The 20,017-nt window shown below is 40.7% G+C and overlaps 1 protein-coding gene across 1 annotated transcript; it reads right to left on the reverse strand.

Moving 5' to 3' along the window:
* Window positions 1–6,966: 6,966 nt before the first annotated feature.
* Window positions 6,967–17,936, reverse strand: LOC133966172 (RNA-binding protein 5-like). The gene is made up of 25 exons (XM_062400961.1): window positions 17,796–17,936; window positions 17,046–17,101; window positions 16,541–16,703; window positions 15,596–15,739; window positions 14,418–14,487; window positions 14,061–14,134; window positions 13,278–13,361; window positions 12,900–12,951; window positions 12,723–12,791; window positions 12,469–12,629; window positions 12,270–12,367; window positions 11,916–12,003; window positions 11,380–11,448; window positions 11,220–11,295; window positions 11,029–11,132; window positions 10,211–10,910; window positions 9,595–9,686; window positions 9,340–9,492; window positions 9,108–9,257; window positions 8,760–8,828; window positions 8,479–8,658; window positions 8,200–8,265; window positions 8,032–8,114; window positions 7,822–7,951; window positions 6,967–7,362 (listed from the first exon to the last, which is right to left on the reverse strand). Exons 2-24 carry the CDS (start codon window positions 17,063–17,065, stop codon window positions 7,843–7,845), a joined length of 2,874 nt encoding a protein of 957 aa, XP_062256945.1. The 5' UTR covers window positions 17,066–17,101; window positions 17,796–17,936; the 3' UTR covers window positions 6,967–7,362; window positions 7,822–7,842.
* Window positions 17,937–20,017: the final 2,081 nt, after the last annotated feature.

Consider the following 20,017-nt stretch of genomic DNA (forward strand, 5'->3'; position numbering starts at 1 on the left):
AAACTAGAGGTGCATTTCGAAAGGGCATTCCTCCACCAAGGCTAACACCATCTTGAGAAAAAAAAATGTAATGGCTTTTTCCTTGGTGCATGTTCTACCCCTGGAAATCAATCCAGTAGTTTTGGCGTAATCTTGCTAACAAACAAACAAACGACAATTAAATCATTAGAATGGTCAAAAAAGGTCTTAAGGAAAGACTAAAATTGAATAGGTTCTCCCCTGACCCACAGTATTCCACCAACTTTCACGGTAAACCATCCTGTAGTTTTTGCATAACCCTGCTGACCAGCACATTAAATGAAAACATAACCGCTTTGATAGAAATGATAAGAGTTAAAAAGAACACATTACTCACATTTGATCACAACCTAACATAGATAAAGAATCAAATACACAGAAAGTGCCACTTCCACAATCCCCAGTAGTTGACAATCGTTGACAGCGATCACTTTTCCTGGAGGTTTTCTTACACTCTTCACTAATGGATAGAAGTTACATCGGCTGCAGCTGTCATCAAGATCAAGACAGATTAAATCGATTTATATAAAATCAATTAGGAGAACGTCCCATTTCATGTAATAGAAGATTTAAGATGAACATTAGCAAAACAGCCCCCCCTGCCATATTGTAAGCAACTGTACATGTTGCGTAATGCAGCTCAAGCTCAAGTAATCAGGGAGTTTCTGAAGCTTTTATCAGGAGGAGACATCTGTCATACCAAGAGGACGCTGTTTGTTATTCTCTGCAGACTTCAATCATCTGAGAAAGTTTTTACAGAAGAAGTTCACAAAGTGTCCCCTCTCCTACTCACACAAACACATGGCTGGGCCACCTGCCCATGCCTCTCTTTTACCATCAAAGACACACACACGCCCGCACACATGCACACTCTGTAGGACACAGAGTATCCTGAGCATTATTCCTCTCTGTGGGAGGAATTCCCTGAAGGAGAAGTCTTTGCCATTCCGGCAGGGAGCTGAAACACAGAGGCCCAACGAGGTAACAGAATCATAATCTAGGATAAATGCTTCAAAAAATCCTTCTCTGATTTGGCTTGTAATTGTCCTGGAACAATTTTTACATTACAAGATTACTTGCGCTAATGCTTTGTTTTCTACTTTGCTGTGTTCAGACAACTCGACGTATGTTAAAAAACATTTTTAAAAGTTCTTTTGTACGATATTGTGCTTTGAAGGTTTGCCTGTAGATCTCTGCTCAATCTGGACCTTGGTCGGTTAATTGATGATGTGAACTTGTCAGTGACGACAAATTAGTTACTGATCACTATCGTGTCATGTGTTTTGAGTTCATGCTGGTTGTTTGGCTTTATGGATCGAAATAGTCATGGTGTTAGTCAATTCTATATTTTGGTCCAAGCTTAATCTTTGTCTCTATCAACCATATCGGATGGATTGACATTAGATTTTTTGTCATGAGCCACCAACAGGTTACGTTATTTTCATTTAGCTATTCCGTAAAATATCTTAACATCTAAATGCAGTGGCAAAATGTTTTTACAGAAGCATTCATGGTCCCCAGATGATATATCCTTGTCTGCCCCTAACATCTCCTCTCTCTCCTTCCACCACTTTCCCTTTGGTGGTTTTAAGGAAAATGTCTCAACAGTCACTTTAACAGATGATTCCTGAAACACATTTTTTTATTCTGCTCAGCATTATGCTACTTAGTAAATGATGACATGGTAAACTGAACACTTTATCCACTATATCTATTGGAAGCACATCCTCACAGAGCTGCAAGCATGGCTGCAGACTCTTTGGGTTCTCAATCATGTCTATAGCTTAAATACTTGGCTTTATTTAATAACTTACACAAACTAGAATTTACCATGAGCATGTTCCGCTGCCAAGGCTCAACAGTCCCCTTCAATTAATGAAGCTGCACCACATTGAAAACATGCATCGCAAACCGGCTGCACCTGCAGGAGAGCGCAGGCGGGCTCATGTAAAAAAATAAGTCCCAGTCTCCTGCTGCAGTAATGAACTCTGCATGACCTCCCCCGATCGGCCACTCAATTTGTTTGAAAGTGCACACGCTCATGCAACAGATATACAACATTTAAAGATAAATGTTAATTTGCAATGTAAGTTTGAGAGAGAGAGAGAAAACATAATTGTTAAAAGTTTGACTTGTAATGCAATCATTTTCCTGTGAATAATACTGGTCTATTCTGGCTAATGGGGCAATGCAGAAGCTAAACCTCAAATCTCCACAGTTTTGAGCAGAGAGCTGTATTTAAGGCCTCGTGGGAGAAATATCCAAACATTTTTTTGGGAATAACAAGTAAATAATAAAGTAGAAATACCTGATTTTATGAATGCTAAGACGTAATAATACAGCAGAACTCCCTCTAAATGAATGTGCGGATCCCAAGTTCCTCAGTTATTGAATTCACATCTCTTGTGTTTGGACAGCTGGCCCCGACTTGCCTGCATGAGACAAGTGTTTTTACCAGTGTGGTTTCTTCTGGTTGTCGTGGACTTGTTTCAAGTGTAGTCTTAAACGTATTTCCTCTCTGATCCCTGCGGTAAGAAACACAAACACGCCGGATGTAGACAAACACGACACTGTACGGTATGTCCTCCATGGATGGATGCGGCGTCACCCCGCTCTACCTGACACACACAGGTCCCTGTGTAAAGGGACAACACCTGCTTCAGTCTCCCTAACTGTTTCTCCATGGATGGATGCGGCGTCACCCCGCTCTACCTGACACACACAGGTCCCTGTGTAAAGGGACAACACCTGCTTCAGTCTCCCTAACTGTTTGTGTACAAACACGACAGATAGTTGTGTTTCCATCGATTGTAAGTCACAAAGAGGAGCGCTCACACCAACATAACAAATGTGGAGATTTGGTTGTTATGAGCTGAGGGTCAGAAGGTCACAGCAGAGATTCTCTCAGATAAATGAAAAGAACGACTTGAGCACCAGCTTTGCATCAGATAACGGGAGGAGAGAAGTTTGTGCTCAAATATTAATTTTCTTTTCAACCCCTCCCGTCTCCCTCATACTTCTGTGGTCACAGACATTATTATTGTTATGTTTATTTCCACTTGTCATTATTTTCCTACATCCCGGGTGAGAGAAGATACTGTTAACTCTAGTGTTTTTTGAGTGATTTTGTTTTAAGGAAAAATTAAGAATTAAGATTGGTGTGCTTGTGCTGATGTAAGTGTGCGCGCGGGCGCGCGCATGTGAATGTGTGCAGTCTGTAAAACCATTACAAAGTGATAATGCAACAGAACAATGAAAACCACTCAAATTGAAATAGAATTTGAAGATGTAGTTCCTGCAGCTCCCAAAAGGGTCAATTCTCATGTTACTACATTATCATGTACTATTACACTTATGTGCAAACTACATGTTTGTAGTTGAATCTACATACAAAGAAATCAGGCATGTTTAGGGGAATCCACTGAATTTTTAGTTGATTTCATAAGAGGACTGTTGGGCCTTCATGCCTTTATAGGTTATCTATGTTTCTTTTTAATTAAAACCATCCTGTCTGTTACTTTGTTGCATTGGAGACTGTTACTGAGATAAAATATAAAAAACTGCAGTAAAACATTGCAAAAGAGAAAATATGTATAATGTAGAACATACGATTTATTAAAGAATAGGGGTTATCAAATATGGAATATAGAATATACTTATCATTGAGGCAAAATGCCTAGAAAAGTCCCGACCAGTCAGAATGAGCCAGACACTTCTTGGCGCCTATCATTGAGGCAAAATGCCTAGAAATGTCCCGAACAATCAGAAAGAGCCAGACACTTCTATGCACTTATCACTGAGGCAAAATGCCTAGAAGTGTCCCACTCTTGGTGTTAGAGAAGTACAATACGTGGGACACTTGTAGGCACTTTACATTAAAGCAAAATGGATAGAAATGTCCCACACTAGTGGTTACGGAAGTGCAATACTTGGGACACTTAAAGGCACTTATAGTAGCAAAATGCTTAGAAATGTCCCGACCAATCAGAATGAGCCAGACACTTCTAGGCACTTATTATTTAGGACACTTCTATACATGTATCATAGTACAGGGTTCATACACATTTTGACCAATGGATTTTCATGACTTTTCAATAACTTTAAACTAACTAAAAAATGTCCATGACCAAACATTTTGAGAGATCTCTGTGAATACATGAAAAAGTTACAAAATGTAGTATTTAAGCCAATAATGAGAATTTCAAAGCATACAGTATACCTTAAATTACACAAATGAATGCGACAATAGTTTGATTGAGGTATTTGTCTGTTTTAACCCATGGCATGTACTTTTCTATTAAATCAGTTAAATCTACACTTCCCTGGCATAGTGCATTATCCCGCCTGCTTCCCCTCCAAACTTTTTTCAAGCACTTTTCCACGCCTGGAAACTAAACATTTAACAATTCCATGACTTTTCCAGGTTTTTCTTGACCGTAGGAACCCTGAATATAGAATGTGGAATATAAACTATGGCGTGTAGAATATAGAATATAGAGTAATAAACATTCGCCGTTTCTGGGCCATAAAGGGATTGTGAGCTGAAATCCTATTTGCAACATATTCTTGATACATTGGGGACATAATGTACATATGTCAACCTCATCCTCTGATAGTATTATTCAGCCCAAGTGTGGCCTCTGACAGCGTTATGCAAAACGGCTTAGTCAACTGACACAGATTCTGGTAAGCTGAGCAGGTGCCATGCTGAAAACTGAGGAGGCATTCACAAGTGTCCCTGTGTGACAGTGAGCGTGGTTCACTTTGTGCTGCTGTGTTAATCAACGGGGACATCAAAGCTGTCATTCTGCTACGACAGGGTCAGTAAACCTGTCACTCAAGAGGAGACCTGGGTAAACTCTGGCATCCTTCCCCTCCAAGCCACCTGGAGAGACACATGCGATCCTGCTAGAAGCGATGGCGGGGAGGGAAATTCTTCAGGGTAAAACAATACATTTTAACGATTCAAATTCACACCTCACTGAAACATTGTGCGTGTTAAATCGTGATCCCAATGCCAGTGAGGTTAATCCCTCACCCATCCCAATCCCACCCTGTGCTGTAGCAGCAGCGAGGACATCATCATGTCATTGTGGGACAGTGAGCGTGAGGACGGCTGCTGATGTAAGCAGCAGCACAGACCCTAACCGCAGCAGACAAAAACTAATTCATCTGACAAGTAGTTAGTTACAAATAACAGATAAATCATCAAATCAGAAAAAACTAATTCAAAATCACTGATATACAACATAGAAATTTAAGATATTTATTGTCTAATTGAGATTCAAAAGTTAAAGGATGAAGTTTTAAGGGTTTGTGAATTTCATTGTAATTTAATTTTCACTTGTGATTGGTTTATTTAATAGAGTAATTTTGATGATACAACTCAAATTGTATTCACTCAATTTATTTGAATTTAATTCGGTAAAATAAGCTTCATTGAGCATGTTTGTTGTAAAAACAAACAATCAAAAAAAGACAAGGCAAATTCTAAAATAGCCAAGGAAGGATAAAAGAACGATCTAAAGATGACACTGCCCCCTATTGTTCAAAATAAGAATACATTTTTCCACTTACAATATTTTGAACAAACAACAAAGGCATTTACATAATACTTTAAATAAAAGGAGATTAAGTCTGTATAAGCCTCCAATGAAAACCAATTCTGGAAAGTATAAAATAAACCATAAATGATTATAAATTCCCCTACATCGATTAAACGACCCCATTCCTGGTGCTTATCCTGGAACAGCTGAGGGTCGGTCAGAGCAGCTCCATCTCTGTGGTGTGTGTCTTTGTGGTTTCACACTTTGTCTTCAAACTCTCTCTCAGTTCACGGAAATAGCAAGAGAACGGAATGCAACATTTTGTTGGGGCATCTTCAAAAAAACTAAAAAACACTGGCGTTCCCACTGAAGAGAGAGCTAGTGAAATATGCCAAACACGGAGCCCCAGGACAGAGGATATGAAGGCAGCCAGAGAGAGTCTGGCAGGAAAGGCGGACAACATGTCCACTGGTAGTTGATAAACTAAATGTTATATCCTGCACCTTTTACTTACAGTTTGGATTTTTCAATAGCACCGCACCACTGCTGATTTGTCAGTGTGGTAAAAACCTTCCACTGATAATATCAAATGAATGGTATCAACAGAGGAGTCAGAAGCTGCACAGTGTGAAACTGAAACGGCATTCTAAAGAAGAGGAGTCAATCCTCTGAGTCCCTGAGGAACCAGGCTTAACCTTTGTCTGACTGGGAATTAGGAGCATTACACACTAAAGACTGGACAGATACCATGAAAATTGATTGAAGGATGTGGTATGGGTGAATGAATAACAGACGTGTACATATGTTGTTTTCACTTTCTCTAACATTGGGAGATTGGACTGTTTCAATGTATTATTTTATTGATTTCTAAGAGAGAAGTTGGTGCAGAGAAAAATATGAATCTGGATCTAGTGAAATTGAATGTGGTTATATTAGGGAAATGTGGGGCCTTGGTGGAGGTATGGATTCTACCGAATGTCCTTTCACTTTTCTATTCTATTTTCCTAAAGTTACCAAAACTTAAAACTCAAATTGTCAGATTCAGTCAGACACCTTGCCGTTGCTTTTTGTCCATTTTCCGGTACGACTCCTGGTTATTGCAGGATTTGTTTTTTTTTTACCTCCTCTCCTCTGCTTCTTCTTCCTGTTAGTGTGTGCTGATGTCTGAGTGTGACCCTGGGTTCCTGCTCCTCTCACCTACTCGTCCAGGCGATCACCCGCCGCAGGATATAAGGACAGATCCCATCACCTCTTGCCACAGTGTTGATTATCATGAGGTAATTTTGGTCTACTCTTTTTTTAATGCTCTTATTAAGCTTGTATTTTTGCCTGACTGCTTGTGTCCTGTTATTGATCTTCATAATAGGACATTTATTTCAAAGTGAGGAAAACTTCACAGATGTATTTGTAAGCACAAAGATCCGTTTTAATTATCAATTATTTTAGATTCTCACGAAAAACAGAAAACCAAAGCTGATCCACGTAAACGTATGTACTTCCATTCAAACACTTGGACATGTTCATCAGAACACACATTTTAAACAAAACTACTTTTTATATACATAAACAACATAAAAATATAAAAATATGTACAGGGAAAGAAGTTATTCAAATTGAGAACATTTGGCCACAAAATTGGGCACTCAAAGTTCAGTGTGATGTCCTTACTCTCTCCAGTTCACTCAAACTCATTGAGGCGTGCAAACATGGCCCCATGAGCAGTGTCCCAGTAGCTGTCGTATGGTGAGAGTTCGTATGATTGAATACCCAGGCAGGTACCCTGAGTCCTAAAGGAAGCCTGCGGGGAAAAGAAGAGGAAGAAAAGAAGACGAGTTATTAGAGGAGACAGATTGGAGACAGGTGCCCCGCAGGTAACGATGCTAATTACTTTGAGAGTGAAATAGACAGACATTCATACTCCATCTGTTGGGAGCTGCTAGGATATGACGGAGTATAAGGATTACTTAAAGGGGAAAAAGTTGTCAATACATCTATGTGACTCTCAAAGAGGTTTCGTAGTTTCTCAAGAAACAATGAGATTTTCATTTTCATTTCGAGGTCTTGGATCCAGAAGGATGTGGAATAAGCATGGGTTCACCTTCCTGCTGAAAAAGGTTTTCTTTCTCTCTAAATATTAAGACTCTATTCTTGCACTATAACAACTATATTTCTTCAGTACGGCCTTAATACCGTGTCTTGGATAGAGATGAGTATTTGTTTGTTTTTTAAATAAAAAGGTTATGTGAATTATTGTTACCGAGATTGGAGAGGTGATGTCCTATTGGTGGTGCCCCAGATCACTGCCCTTCTGCCAGCCCATAGCTTGAAACATGTTGTTCCCAATGTTATTGCTTGTCAGGCCATTGTTGGTGGGTTTGCCATAGTTTCTGTTAAAGGTGGATGGAAGGAAATGTAAAAAGATGCTGATAAAATGCTTTGCAGGGTGAGTTTAACTTTCAGAACATACGCTGGCGGTTGATAAAATCCCTTATTGTGTGGATAAGCATCAGATCTCTCCCTCCTCTCTGCAGCTCTGTCTCTGTAATCCAGCTGTTAAAATGACAAAGAAACAGTAGTGATCGTGTGCACATTCATGAAGCTACAGGAGGAGAAAAGTGGAAATGATTCACATTACCTCGGAGTCTCTCTTCCCCTTATCGGCTACTGAAATCCTTGATCTTCTCTGAATCTCCAAATTTTGCTTCAACAGTTGGAAAACATAAAAACGTTGTCAGATGACGAATCCCAATCAAACAACAATATATCCAGTTGACATCTATATTCAAGACAGGTTTAAGATATATCACATCATTTGCACTTTGAATTGAAGCTTTATATTTATTATCGAACAGATGGCAGCTCCCTGAATATTTGCCACTCGCAGATTCAACACCTGCTGGTTTATCATCCTCACCTTGTGGAGGTCAGAGAACTGCTGGTGACGCAGCAGAGTGTCTTTGGTGGGGAAGCGCCGCTGACACAGCAGGCAAACCCCCGTCCTCCAGTCTGTTATTCTGCCCTCCACGTTCGCTGTTCCATCCATGCCGCCCTCCTCTGGCTCATTGTCGCCATTGTAAGAAACAAACGGGTCACTCTGCAAAATGAAAGCAGATAAAACTGGAGTGTTCTGGGAGGTGTCTTCCTGTTGTATTTAGTAATAATTGTTAAGAATTTAATGAAAGACAAAAGGAAAACCTCTGTTTCCTGCTCCAGGCTCTTGAATTGTTCATTCGTGAGTGACGGCATCTCAAAATCTCTGCTTTGCTGAAAGGACAATAATCTCATTAACATATAATTAACAATCATTTTTAAATCATCCAGAAGAGAAAGCCAGTCCCTCGTTTTGGGTAGCTATGGAAAGGATGATCCCAGTCGTGGTGACAGCTAATTACTTGACATTTTGTTATTATCAAATATGTATCTGAAACTGCATCACGTTAGTGTGTTCCTACTTTCTCAGTCATGTGTATCTGTTTCTTCAAGTCTGTATCAGCAGTTTCTTCTACACTGATTTAATGGGTCTTACAATGACTTCTACACTACCTTCTCTTTGAAGAGGGAGAAACCTGCATCAGCAGCTGCAGAGCATTTCTTATCTTCCTTCTTCGACGGTCCCAAATCTGGGACACTGCTCTTAGTACTCCCTTTTCGCCTCTTCAAGCTTTTTGCCCATCGTTCCATGTTCTCTGCAATCTGCAATTTGACTGATATCACTTTTAAGTTCAAGGGAAAGATAATAGCTAATAACTAGAAGAGATGATTTAGTCACATTTACCTGCTGTGAAGACCTCGTCTTTGGTTTCTTCTTTCCTTTTGGCTCTTCACTGCTTGAACTTTGTTCGGCCATCATGTCTTCTGTCGCCTGGACGTACGTCTGTTTCTCACTGTCCCAGTAGAGGTACTGCTGAGTCCCTGAGTTGTAGTAGTACTATTTATGACAAAAGAAGCACTGCTTTAAATAACGATTCTGGTTAAAATAACTGATCTGTATACCTGTAAGTAATAACTGAACTAAAATAAGTGTACATACTTGGCTGCTGGGATCATAGTAGAGACGAGTCTGAGGATCATAATAGTAACCTGAATCCTCGTCATACTGGTATGTGGACATATCTGGGCCAGCTATATACACCAAGAGAAGCAAATGTCAAACAAAGCATGTTCTTAACCACATTTAAACACACAGAGATTGGAGATATTCTGTTAATCTCTATAAACAGGTTCTGCAAAAGAATATGTAGAACATGTACGCAAGGGACGAGATTTGGGGGCTGGAAGTCTTATTGGTTTCCTTTTCAAGTTTGACAAAGTCTACTCCCTTTTGAGTAGACTTCGGTTGCCCGAAAGTAAACTATCAGTTTAGACTGCAAAAGAGGTGGAAAAGATTGACCCACAGGTGGCTTTCAAATGTATGTGCATTCATATTCAGATACCTTTTAATAGAGATGAGCCAAACTGTCAAGGAGCTAAAACACCAACACAATTTATTGCTGTTTTGAGTTTTGTGTGGAGAATAATTAAATACAGGGGAGCTTGGACAGTCACACCAGAAGCCCTAAAATATTGTCCGTTGCCCCCAGAGGGCAATTTGTTGTGAGACAATAGCCGATGGGCTCTGAGTTTGTTCTGAGGCTCACTCATCTCACCTGATGTTTTAATAGTTGGGGAGGTAGAAACTGTAGTTGAAACAGAAGAAGCAGCTGGTGTTACTGGTGGTGCTGTGGAAACACTTGCAGGCTGCTGCTGCTTCTGCTGCTTCTGCTGCTGATGCTGCTGCGGTTGATGCTGCTGCGGCTGATGCTGCTGCTGATGCTGCTGATGATGCTGCTGCGGCTGATGCGGCTGATGCAGCTGATGATGATGCTGTTGCTGATTCTGCTGATGCGGCTGATGCGGCTGATGCGGCTGATGCGGCTGATGCTGCTGCTGCGGCTGATGCGGCTGATGCAGCTGATGATGATGCTGTTGCTGATTCTGCTGCTGCGGCTGATGCGGCTGATGCGGCTGATGCGGCTGATGCGGCTGATGCAGCTGATGCAGCTGATGCAGCTGATGCAGCTGATGCAGCTGATGCGGCTGATGCAGCTGATGCAGCTGATGCGGCTGATGCAGCTGATGCAGCTGATGCGGCTGATGCGGCTGATGCGGCTGATGCGGCTGATGCAGCTGATGCTGCTGATGCGGCTGATGCAGCTGATGCGGCTGATGCGGCTGATGCGGCTGATGCAGCTGATGCAGCTGATGCGGCTGATGCGGCTGATGCAGCTGATGCAGCTGATGCAGCTGATGCAGCTGAGGATGATGCTGCTGCTGCTCTGCATCGACAGCCCTCGCTACATGATTTGACTGAGAAGAGAGGGGGGATCAGGATAATAAGCTTCTGAATGAATCACAAACAGAGTTGAATAGTCAATTTGTTAGATCTGTTTGCAGTATGTAGACGCCATGTTGCAAGACTGTCTACCTGTATGGCAGTCTGGCTGAAAACGACAGGTTGGTAAATTTGAGCAGTCTGGTATATGACCACACCCGTGGCTGCAGGTAGCGAAGTCTTCGTTCCTGGGGCAGCTTGAACAAGTGATGATTTTAGTTCAGTTTCAGAATAAGTATAAAAACATCCAAAAATATCAGTGATAGATCGAACCCTCATATTACCTCCAGGGAAGCCATCTCCATTGACAAGAGACAATCCTTTCGGATGCTGCTGCTGCCACACCTGATAATGCTGTTCCTATATTACAAGAAAAAGTGTTTGGTAAATCGCTTTAACTAATCTATGTCTTTGTCACCATAAAGTGTGCGAGTGTGAACTGACCTGTGACTGCTGCAAAGAGCCCGTTGGAAGAGTAACATAATCAGAGGTGGCATCTGAACCTGGTTGTAACTAAACAGATAAGACAGGCATGTGAGGCAAGTCAGTGACAACACACAGAAAACCTCCTTAAAACATGCTTGTATGTATTTGCAAATATAACTCAGTAAACTATCTCTGTAGCTTAAATACAGAATATAGCACTTTGTAGTTTTGCTTTATTTTGAAGGAATTGTACTTTCTTGATTCTTGTCGTCCTGGGTCTGTACCCTCAGGGTTGAATGCACTTCTTGTAAGTTGCTTTGGATAAAAGTGTCAACTAAACGAAATGTAATCTAATATTAAAATTCATTAAGTTCCAATAATAAGTATTTTTAAATTGAGAATGAAACAAATAACAGTAATGTCAACACTTTCTAATACAGAAGATCCATCCCATATTGTCCATGTGTTTTTCTCTCTGGCCACTGTATAAATCCATAAATAACAAATACAACTGTACTCTGCTTATCCGGTGTGAAATGGAGGAAAACTAATACCTGGCTGGATGACCCATGGGCGGCAGCGATGGCTGTGCTGGCAACTGAGATATGAGGGGCTTGCTTACCACAAGGCTGTGCTCCATTTCTGGAGAAGACACGGAGTGATTGTAGCAAAACTATCATTTAGCAACAAACACGGAAAGAAAATATTCCATTATTTTAGATATATAACTAAAACAGGTTTATAAACCATATGCGCAGGATGTGGGAGACAGAATTCCCTGAAATGTGTGCACTAGATAGACCCAAAGAGCTTTTTTGTACAATATTCTATTCAAAGAGAGCTAAGAAGTCTAACCCTGTGTGTGTGTGCTTCTGTGTGTGCTTGTGCGTATGTTTGTGATGACTCACTTAGTAGCAGTCTTGGCATAATCCACAGCTACTGTTTTTCCATCCAGTTTTAGAGGCGGCTGAAGGCCTTGGAGGATGGTGAGCAGCTCAGAAGCCTCCTTCAGAAGTGAAGACACAACATTGTCACACGTATGTAACCCCCACCCCCCACCACACGCACAAAAAAGCACAGTGACTTACATACTGACTACATACATACCAAGGGAGTTGAAAGTTGGACAAAGCCAAGGCTTTTGTTATTTCCCGTCTGCCAGTGATTGAGGAGGCGGACATTTCTCGCAGACACGTTAGCATAGGGGGACAACATGTTCAAAATCCCATCGATAGATGAAATCGGGGCCAGATTTCTCATAATTAATGCTGTTGACAAAAAAAAACGAGGAGGCATGACTAAGTGTAGAACATGTACAAGATGGTGGAAATATTTCAATACATGGTAAAAAACACACTCACTGTCGGAATTTTCATTGCTTTCCTGTTGAGGTTCCACATTAATACTATCTCCTGCAGGGAACCCTCCGTCTATACTCAGCAATGACACAGTGACAGAATCTATGTGAGTCAGTACAAGAAAACAGAAGATTCTGGTAGAGAAGAAAAAACCAGAAGTCTGCTGAGGAAACAACTCACCAACTCCACATTTGAAACACCTGGGCCTTCTCTTAAAATTGCACAGGCCACACTGTAAAGAAACAATGACCATATCTTATTTCTATTATAGGAATAATTAATATAATAAACTATATTTATAGAGAAAAACGTAATTGGGTATGATTCCAGAATGGGCCTTAAATGTTATGGACAAAATAAAATCAGGTTTACCAGGAACCAATGAAGTGACACCCAAATTTGGTTAATGTGCTCTCTCTTTTCATTTGGTGAGGGTTCTGGATAGGCTTTTATTTACATATGTACATTCTGCTGATTCCCACAGGTGTATCGTGAGTTACAATAGTCTAAGAAAATAAATAAACAAAGTATCAAGGAGTAGTTGGAAAAAACACTCACCGAATTGCAAAGCCAGTTTTCATACATGGCCCTTTTGTGGCTGTATTCCACTGAAATGCATTTCCCCTGGATCACCAACTTCTTCTGTAAAGATCAAAAAAGCCATCAGTCATTTGTGCCATGTTTCAGCCAAATAAGCAGGTGAGGTCCTGCCACCACTCCACCACATGAGTTAGAACAGCTGGAATGGGAGAGAGTGGCTAGGCTTACACTTGCAGCTTAGTGTTGAGTGTCTCAAGGAGCAGAGGCAGAAGGAGAAGTTCAGAGAGCGAGAGATGCAGTACCGTGTACGAGGAAAACGTGTCCTCATAAAAAAAAAAAAATGGTTCCAAGTGTTAGGGACCGGAGTGCTGCCAGCTCATTGCTTCGCAACACCAATTGTTCAGGTTTTAAATGGAGATGATAAAATATCCAAGTGACTGAGCTGGAGCAGAAGGTGCTATGAAGCCACAAGGCAGACAGAACTCAAAAAGACCATTTGGGCCATTCAGTCAACAGAAAATGTCTAATCATGATTAAGAGGCCCAACACACATTCTGAGTTTTATATCTTGAATATAGCCCTCATAATGTCTCTATTTATAATTATTAATCCAAAGTAAAACTATGTAACAAAGCAGCTGAAAAAGTCGAAGTTAACAACCACTTGTGACATAAAAAACATTTCATCTGATATCATAGTTTTGAATGCCCTAATTAAATACAAACAGATATCAGCTCTAAACTGGTATCAATGCTCTAATCTCAATGAATAATTCGAAAACTTGGTGATTGTTGAGGCAACCTGATTGGTCTCCATCCATCGGGTAGCATCTTGCCGGTGATAAAACTCCATGAGGGCGAAATCTTGGGTTTTACCTAGAGACAGCATTCAAATATAGATTGGAGGTGTGTTAGTTAGAATGCTTTTATGCAACATTCCAACTTAAAATGGGTTTGTAGACTATGGTAGTGCACTGGTAGTGCATTTTCGTTAGCATAGCTTATCATGTCCACTTAAATGGTACCTGACCATGTCATCAAATCAGACACAAACGATACTCGGAAGGTTGTGATATGAAGCATGTTTTCTAGGAGTAGCCATAAGGCAGGTTAAGTGGGCTTTAAGCACGCAGACACACTTCTGGAATGCAGAACTCACCTGTCTTTGGTCCGAACACATGTATGCCCGCAGGCTGCGGCCCCTGCAACTGTTCGAGTGCTGCGCGGATCTGGAAGAGAGATAGCGATGTTCAAATTCACGTGACTGTGAATGTTGGCCCCCGAGACTGGTAGCGTTTTGTGGACTCTTCACCCACCCCTCCATCGGCATAGTGGTGAGTGGTAATGATTTAATTCTCATTTTTCTGAGAACTTTCCATTTAAGAGTCTCGTACACCAAAAACGGAACATCAACCCGAAGTTTATGCCTTCAGTACATGTCACTGACTTCTTCTGCATTTCCACAACATGTTAACTGCAGCAGTTTTAGTTATTGCCCAAAGGCAAATAAGTCAACTACAGATACCATCTCCCTCACCCTACACACTGCCCTCTCCCACCTGGACAAGAGGGACACATATGTGAGAATGCTATTCATTGACTACAGTTCAGTGTTCAATACCACCGTGCCCCTGAAGCTTGTCACCAAGCTCAGAGACCTTGGGCTCAGCATTGCCCTCTGTGATTGGATCTTGAACTTCCTGAAAGCGAAGCCCCCAAGCTGTGTGGATAGGCAGCCACCCATCCTCCACCCTGACTCTCAACAGCGATGCCTACCAGGGCTGCAAGCTCAGTCTTCTCCTTTACTACTTGTTCACGCATGACTGCGTGGCCACCCACAGCTCTAACACCATCATCAAATTTGCTGAAAACACGACTATCAGAGTCCTGATCACCTGCGACGATGAGAAGGCCTCCAGAGAGGAGGTCAGAGCCCTGACATCTTTGTGCCAGGAGCGGATCGTGGACTGCAGGAAGATAAGGGAGTAGAACACAACCTCTTCTCCATCAACAGGACTACACCATTGTAGTGTATTGCTTGTGTAATATTTTGAGCATTTCTAGAAGGGAGCCTGTGATCCAAGCACTTCATTGCCAGCGACTGCTAAATGCAATCGGTATGCACATCACAATAAACTCTTGAATTGTCCTCAGGAGAATACTCACTGTTTGAGTTAATTATTAACTCAAATGAACTTTGTCGACCCCGTGGGGCTGATTTTGCGTTAAGGGGCGAAAGATTTGCGTTGCATTTGGTGGGAATGCACCATAACAACATTCAGTGCGTCTTTACCCTGAAGAAGACTGAATGAGACTGAATGAAAAGTTTGAGCTTACTTCCTCCTCTGTGATATTAGGAGGTAGATCTCTTAGCACAATAGGCCTGTTCCTCTCACTCGGCAGTGTTTTGTGGTTCTGGTCTGGACGATCCCTGTCATATTCATCATCAGAACTGTCACAGTGGCGTCGTTTTTGGCCCTTCTGTTGCAGACAAAAAACAAAAAAGTAAAGCGGTTAGTATTGACTTTAGAGGCAAGAAGTTTTGCCTTATTCTGCTACTGGTGAGAAAGTTAGATGACATCAAGAGACCCTGTTCAGACATGGTATTGACGTCGGCCCAAAAAGATCCATTCACAAGTGGACAGCTCTATGTTTGCCTGTTCATACCTAGCACTAACATGTGTCCTGAATGAGTCTCCTGTGATCACTTGTGATTGGATCTCATTACCCCACTTTATATGCAAATAATCATGTCCATTATTAACGTTCGTGAAGAGCAAATTATGTTGGTTTTACCCAGTCTGAGTTTGGAAATATGTCCTATGACAAGGTTTTGTGTGTGTGGCACAAGTGAGAGAAAGAGAGAGAAACAAAAGGCGAGCTCTTGTCAAGAGGCACTGAATTATTTAAGTACTGTATAGTTCTGCTTTGAAGAGTTATTTGACCAATTTAAGAAAAGTATCAATCGTGATGTGTTGGTCGGTGTTGATATTGTGGCAGTGGAAAATATAAACGTCTGGTCAAAAATAAGTTTGATTCCTTGTGAAATTGTTGAGGTTCAGAGCACCTCAGCTGAGTAGGCGGTCCTTCATGTGGGGCCCAGGACGAATTCGTGTTCACACTTTTCAAACAATGAGGCCACATGCGTCCCAAACCACGACTGAATGGGGTCGGAGTGATGGGATCAGACATGCATGTAGGGCTGACCACTTGTGATCAGCCCACGTAGGACGAGTTTTCATACCAGGTCTGAACAGGGGCAAAAATGTACCAATTCATTACCTCTGAACTGTCTTGGCAGTCATCAAGGTGTTTTCTGTGTCTATCATCAACTCTGCGTCGATCATTATCCCTCTCCATGTATCTGCTTCGTCTTTCGTTCCAATCCATGTCTTCTCTCATATTATCTGGACCATATCTACCACTTCGTTCGCCCCGACTCAGCCTGGAAAAGAAAAAAACTATAATTACCACAATGTGATTGTATGCATCCACCACCCAGTGCAGGTTCATTCTACAAACATTTATTTTTCGAGACTTATATGTGGTCACTGTGACATTTGTCTGCTGAAATATAGTACCCTAAGGAGAGACTCGAGGATATCAGGCTTTGAGAGGCGATCAAAATCGAATCACTTAGTCTGTGAGTCTAAGAATGGCACAGAAAAAGCCAGAAAGCATAATGCCTAATGCCGCCAGTGCGGACGCTTAGAATCAAAACGCCAGTGACATAAATTTGTAGAACACCTTGAGTTTGTGCAAAAACAATGGATGACTTATATCTTACCTTTTATCAGTGCCCATCATTTTGAGCACAGGTCCCACCCACAGTTGATCAAAAGACTGTGGAGGGGTAAAAAAAAGACTTACATAACCAGTGAATTAGGGCTGGGCAATAAAACAATATCAATTACACATTATAATGACATCTGTATCAAAGTTTCAAAAGTTCAATATATCGAAATGGTGCTTATAATATATAATTTATCTATTTCAGATGAGTAAAATGTGTTGGTGCTTATCAAATGCTCTCTGCTTCTACAAAGGAGTTTAAAATCAAGGAAAAATAAACAATAGCCTTAACATTTATTGTGATAACATAATATAATATCGTGATATAATTGTGGGCCTTACTGATCAAATCAATATCAAAAACAGTATTAAACATCAGTGAGAACTAAACTCAACATACACTAGCGGTTGAAGTTTAAAGGTCCTTCATTTTTGTCTGTATTCCAACGTTTAACTACAGAAACAAAATAGTGATGATGATTCTCAATACAACAACAACAATAACAATAACTGCTGCAGCTGCTGTTCACATTAGCATGAAGTCAACCTGCGGAGGCGCATAGCCCAGGACAGCAGCAGGAGGCTCTGCTACACCTCAGCTTAAACAAACCCTCAACTGCTCGTTTCATTTGCTTGTTGTTAGTGTAACTAGCCTTTAGCCCTTTGCTAACACAAAACTAAACCGGCCCCTTCGGCTTCGGGAGGACGACGTCAGCTGTACGGTTTGCTGGGAACTGTGTCTTACTTGTCTCACATTAGCTGAAAAGAGACAGGACAGGTCCCGTCTTCTTCAGTGTCCCCTACCGTTCTGTGGCACCGGACAGTTAACGGAAGGTCTCGAGAATCTGTCTTCCCTACAGAATGTATGGTCAACCCTGAACCCGCAGCTCTGCTGTCATTCTTCTTCTATGAGGTTTTGAGGGCAGCTGGCATCCAACGTGTTACATTACCGCCCCCTTCAGGTTTCATTCTTCCTCAGTTTTAATTTATTTGAAAGTCTTTTCAGTCCATAATCTAAATAACAGTTTCCTACCTGGGCGACGCTATCCACGTTCTACTATGCTCTGACCAGAACATCTGCTTCTCATTTGGCGGATGAGAAGCAGACTGTTATTAGCTCCCTCATGGAATCAGTTGTTAACTATTCAAATGTAACCCCCATACCAACTCTTACAGGTGTAAAGATAGATCGTCCTTATTACTAAAATTAATGGGGAAAAAGGGAAACGAGTATTTTGTTCTTTTATTTTTTTTTCATGAACCACATGGACATTTTTAAACATTATTTGAAACATACAAATTGAGAAACTCATGTTGTTTCATGTATGGCTGAGAGTTTCATGCGACCTCTTCAAAAATATATATTTTATAATTTTATTATTAATATTCCAGGTAATCATTAAATATCTTGTCTTTGACCACAAATATTTATTTTCCCTGGGTCAATTATGACCTTTAAAAATGCACATTTAATATATGTAAGTCTCATTTTACAATCCATTATTAGTTAGAAAGAGAAATATGTACTATACTAACTGTGGACATATTCGAGTTAGCTAACAAGAGCTAGATCAATTAAATAAAACTCGAAATACAAAATATACAGTCGGATCATGTGCATTTGAAAATGTTGCTGTGCTTTTAGTTTTAGTGTTAATATGGCTGGTCAGAATCATTTCAGATTTACAGCTGTATGTTTGTTCATAAAGTAAGCACATGAAAACTAAAACAATATACGTGTTAAGCAAAAAAAAATGTTGATTATCTAGAATATTGAATAAAGGTCCTTTAATTTCGTGGTTTCCATGCATGTTAAAAAAAGGTCCAATTCCATTTCACCCCCTTCTCCCTCCCCCTACATGATCTGTACTGGACGTACAACCACCTGATCTACATCAGTAGTCTTCCTTGTTACATTAGAAACAAAAAGGATTTGCCGGGGGATGTCTTTGGAATAACATTGTTGAGATCTGAAATAAGTTCCAAAAGTGATAAGCCTTTAATACTCAGATAACATCAATGCAAATACAGGTGCATAGTTTGGAAATGTGCTTCAATGCTCTATCATCAAGGAAACCTAGCCAAAAAGTTATCTTCTATGGCTTGGGAACCACTGGATCATGAGTGTGAGTAGACGGTTGGAGATGGTGTTGGGGAGGGACAAGGTTGAACGATGGAGGGTTCAGAGAGAAAATGTGGGAGGCAGTCACTGGAGGGACTGGAGGCACCATCAACTGCGGATTCATTGTTTCCTTTGGAACCTCCGTGGCTCCATATGCAGATGCTGCAACACACGCACAGAATAATGCTGATCAGTCCACTGAGACTAACTCAATACATTCAAATAGGAGGCTGCTTAATAAGCTGACATGGAGTTAAGTTTTTGAAACAAATATCAAATATTGCACCTTTAACCCATTAAATATCCCAATACCTGTCCCTTTTTTGTAAAATATACACAAATAAGTATTTTGTTGAAGATTATAGGGACTTTTTAACCTCAATGTTAATGTTCTCTTTCTGTTGTTTTGTGTACCTCACATTTGTGATCAGACATGCGATTGCTTATATTTTGTAGTGGTCATTCCTTTCTGGATAAAAGTTTTATGCAGTTTCCATCAAGTTTCACATGTACATACTGTGAACTAAAGATATATTACTGTACCTTCAGTCTCTTTGGGAGCCTTGTTCCTGATCCTTTTTCTCTTCTTGCCCTGCACAAAAGCAAACAAGTCAGTCTTTTCATCTATGTATGTATGTATGTATGTATGTATGTATGTATGTATGTATGTATGTATGTATGTATGTATGTATGTATGTATGTATGTATGTATGTATGTATGTATGTATGTATGTATGTATGTATGTATGTATGTATGTATGCATGTATGTATGTATGTATGTATGTATGTATCTATCTATCTATCTATCTATCTATCTATCTATCTATCTATCTATCTATCTATC

Source organism: Platichthys flesus, chromosome 2 (genome assembly GCF_949316205.1).
Source record: "Platichthys flesus chromosome 2, fPlaFle2.1, whole genome shotgun sequence".
NCBI lineage: Eukaryota > Metazoa > Chordata > Actinopteri > Pleuronectiformes > Pleuronectidae > Platichthys > Platichthys flesus.

Coding starts and splice junctions, on each gene's coding strand:
- LOC133966172 (XM_062400961.1), bottom strand. CDS start 17,065: ATGATGGGCACTGATAAAAG. Junction 12,630..12,722: donor AAGCAATGAAAATTCCGACA/GTGAGTGTGTTT, acceptor TTTTGTCAACAG/CATTAATTATGAGAAATCTG. Junction 11,296..11,379: donor GCTCTTTGCAGCAGTCACAG/GTCAGTTCACAC, acceptor CTTGTAATATAG/GAACAGCATTATCAGGTGTG.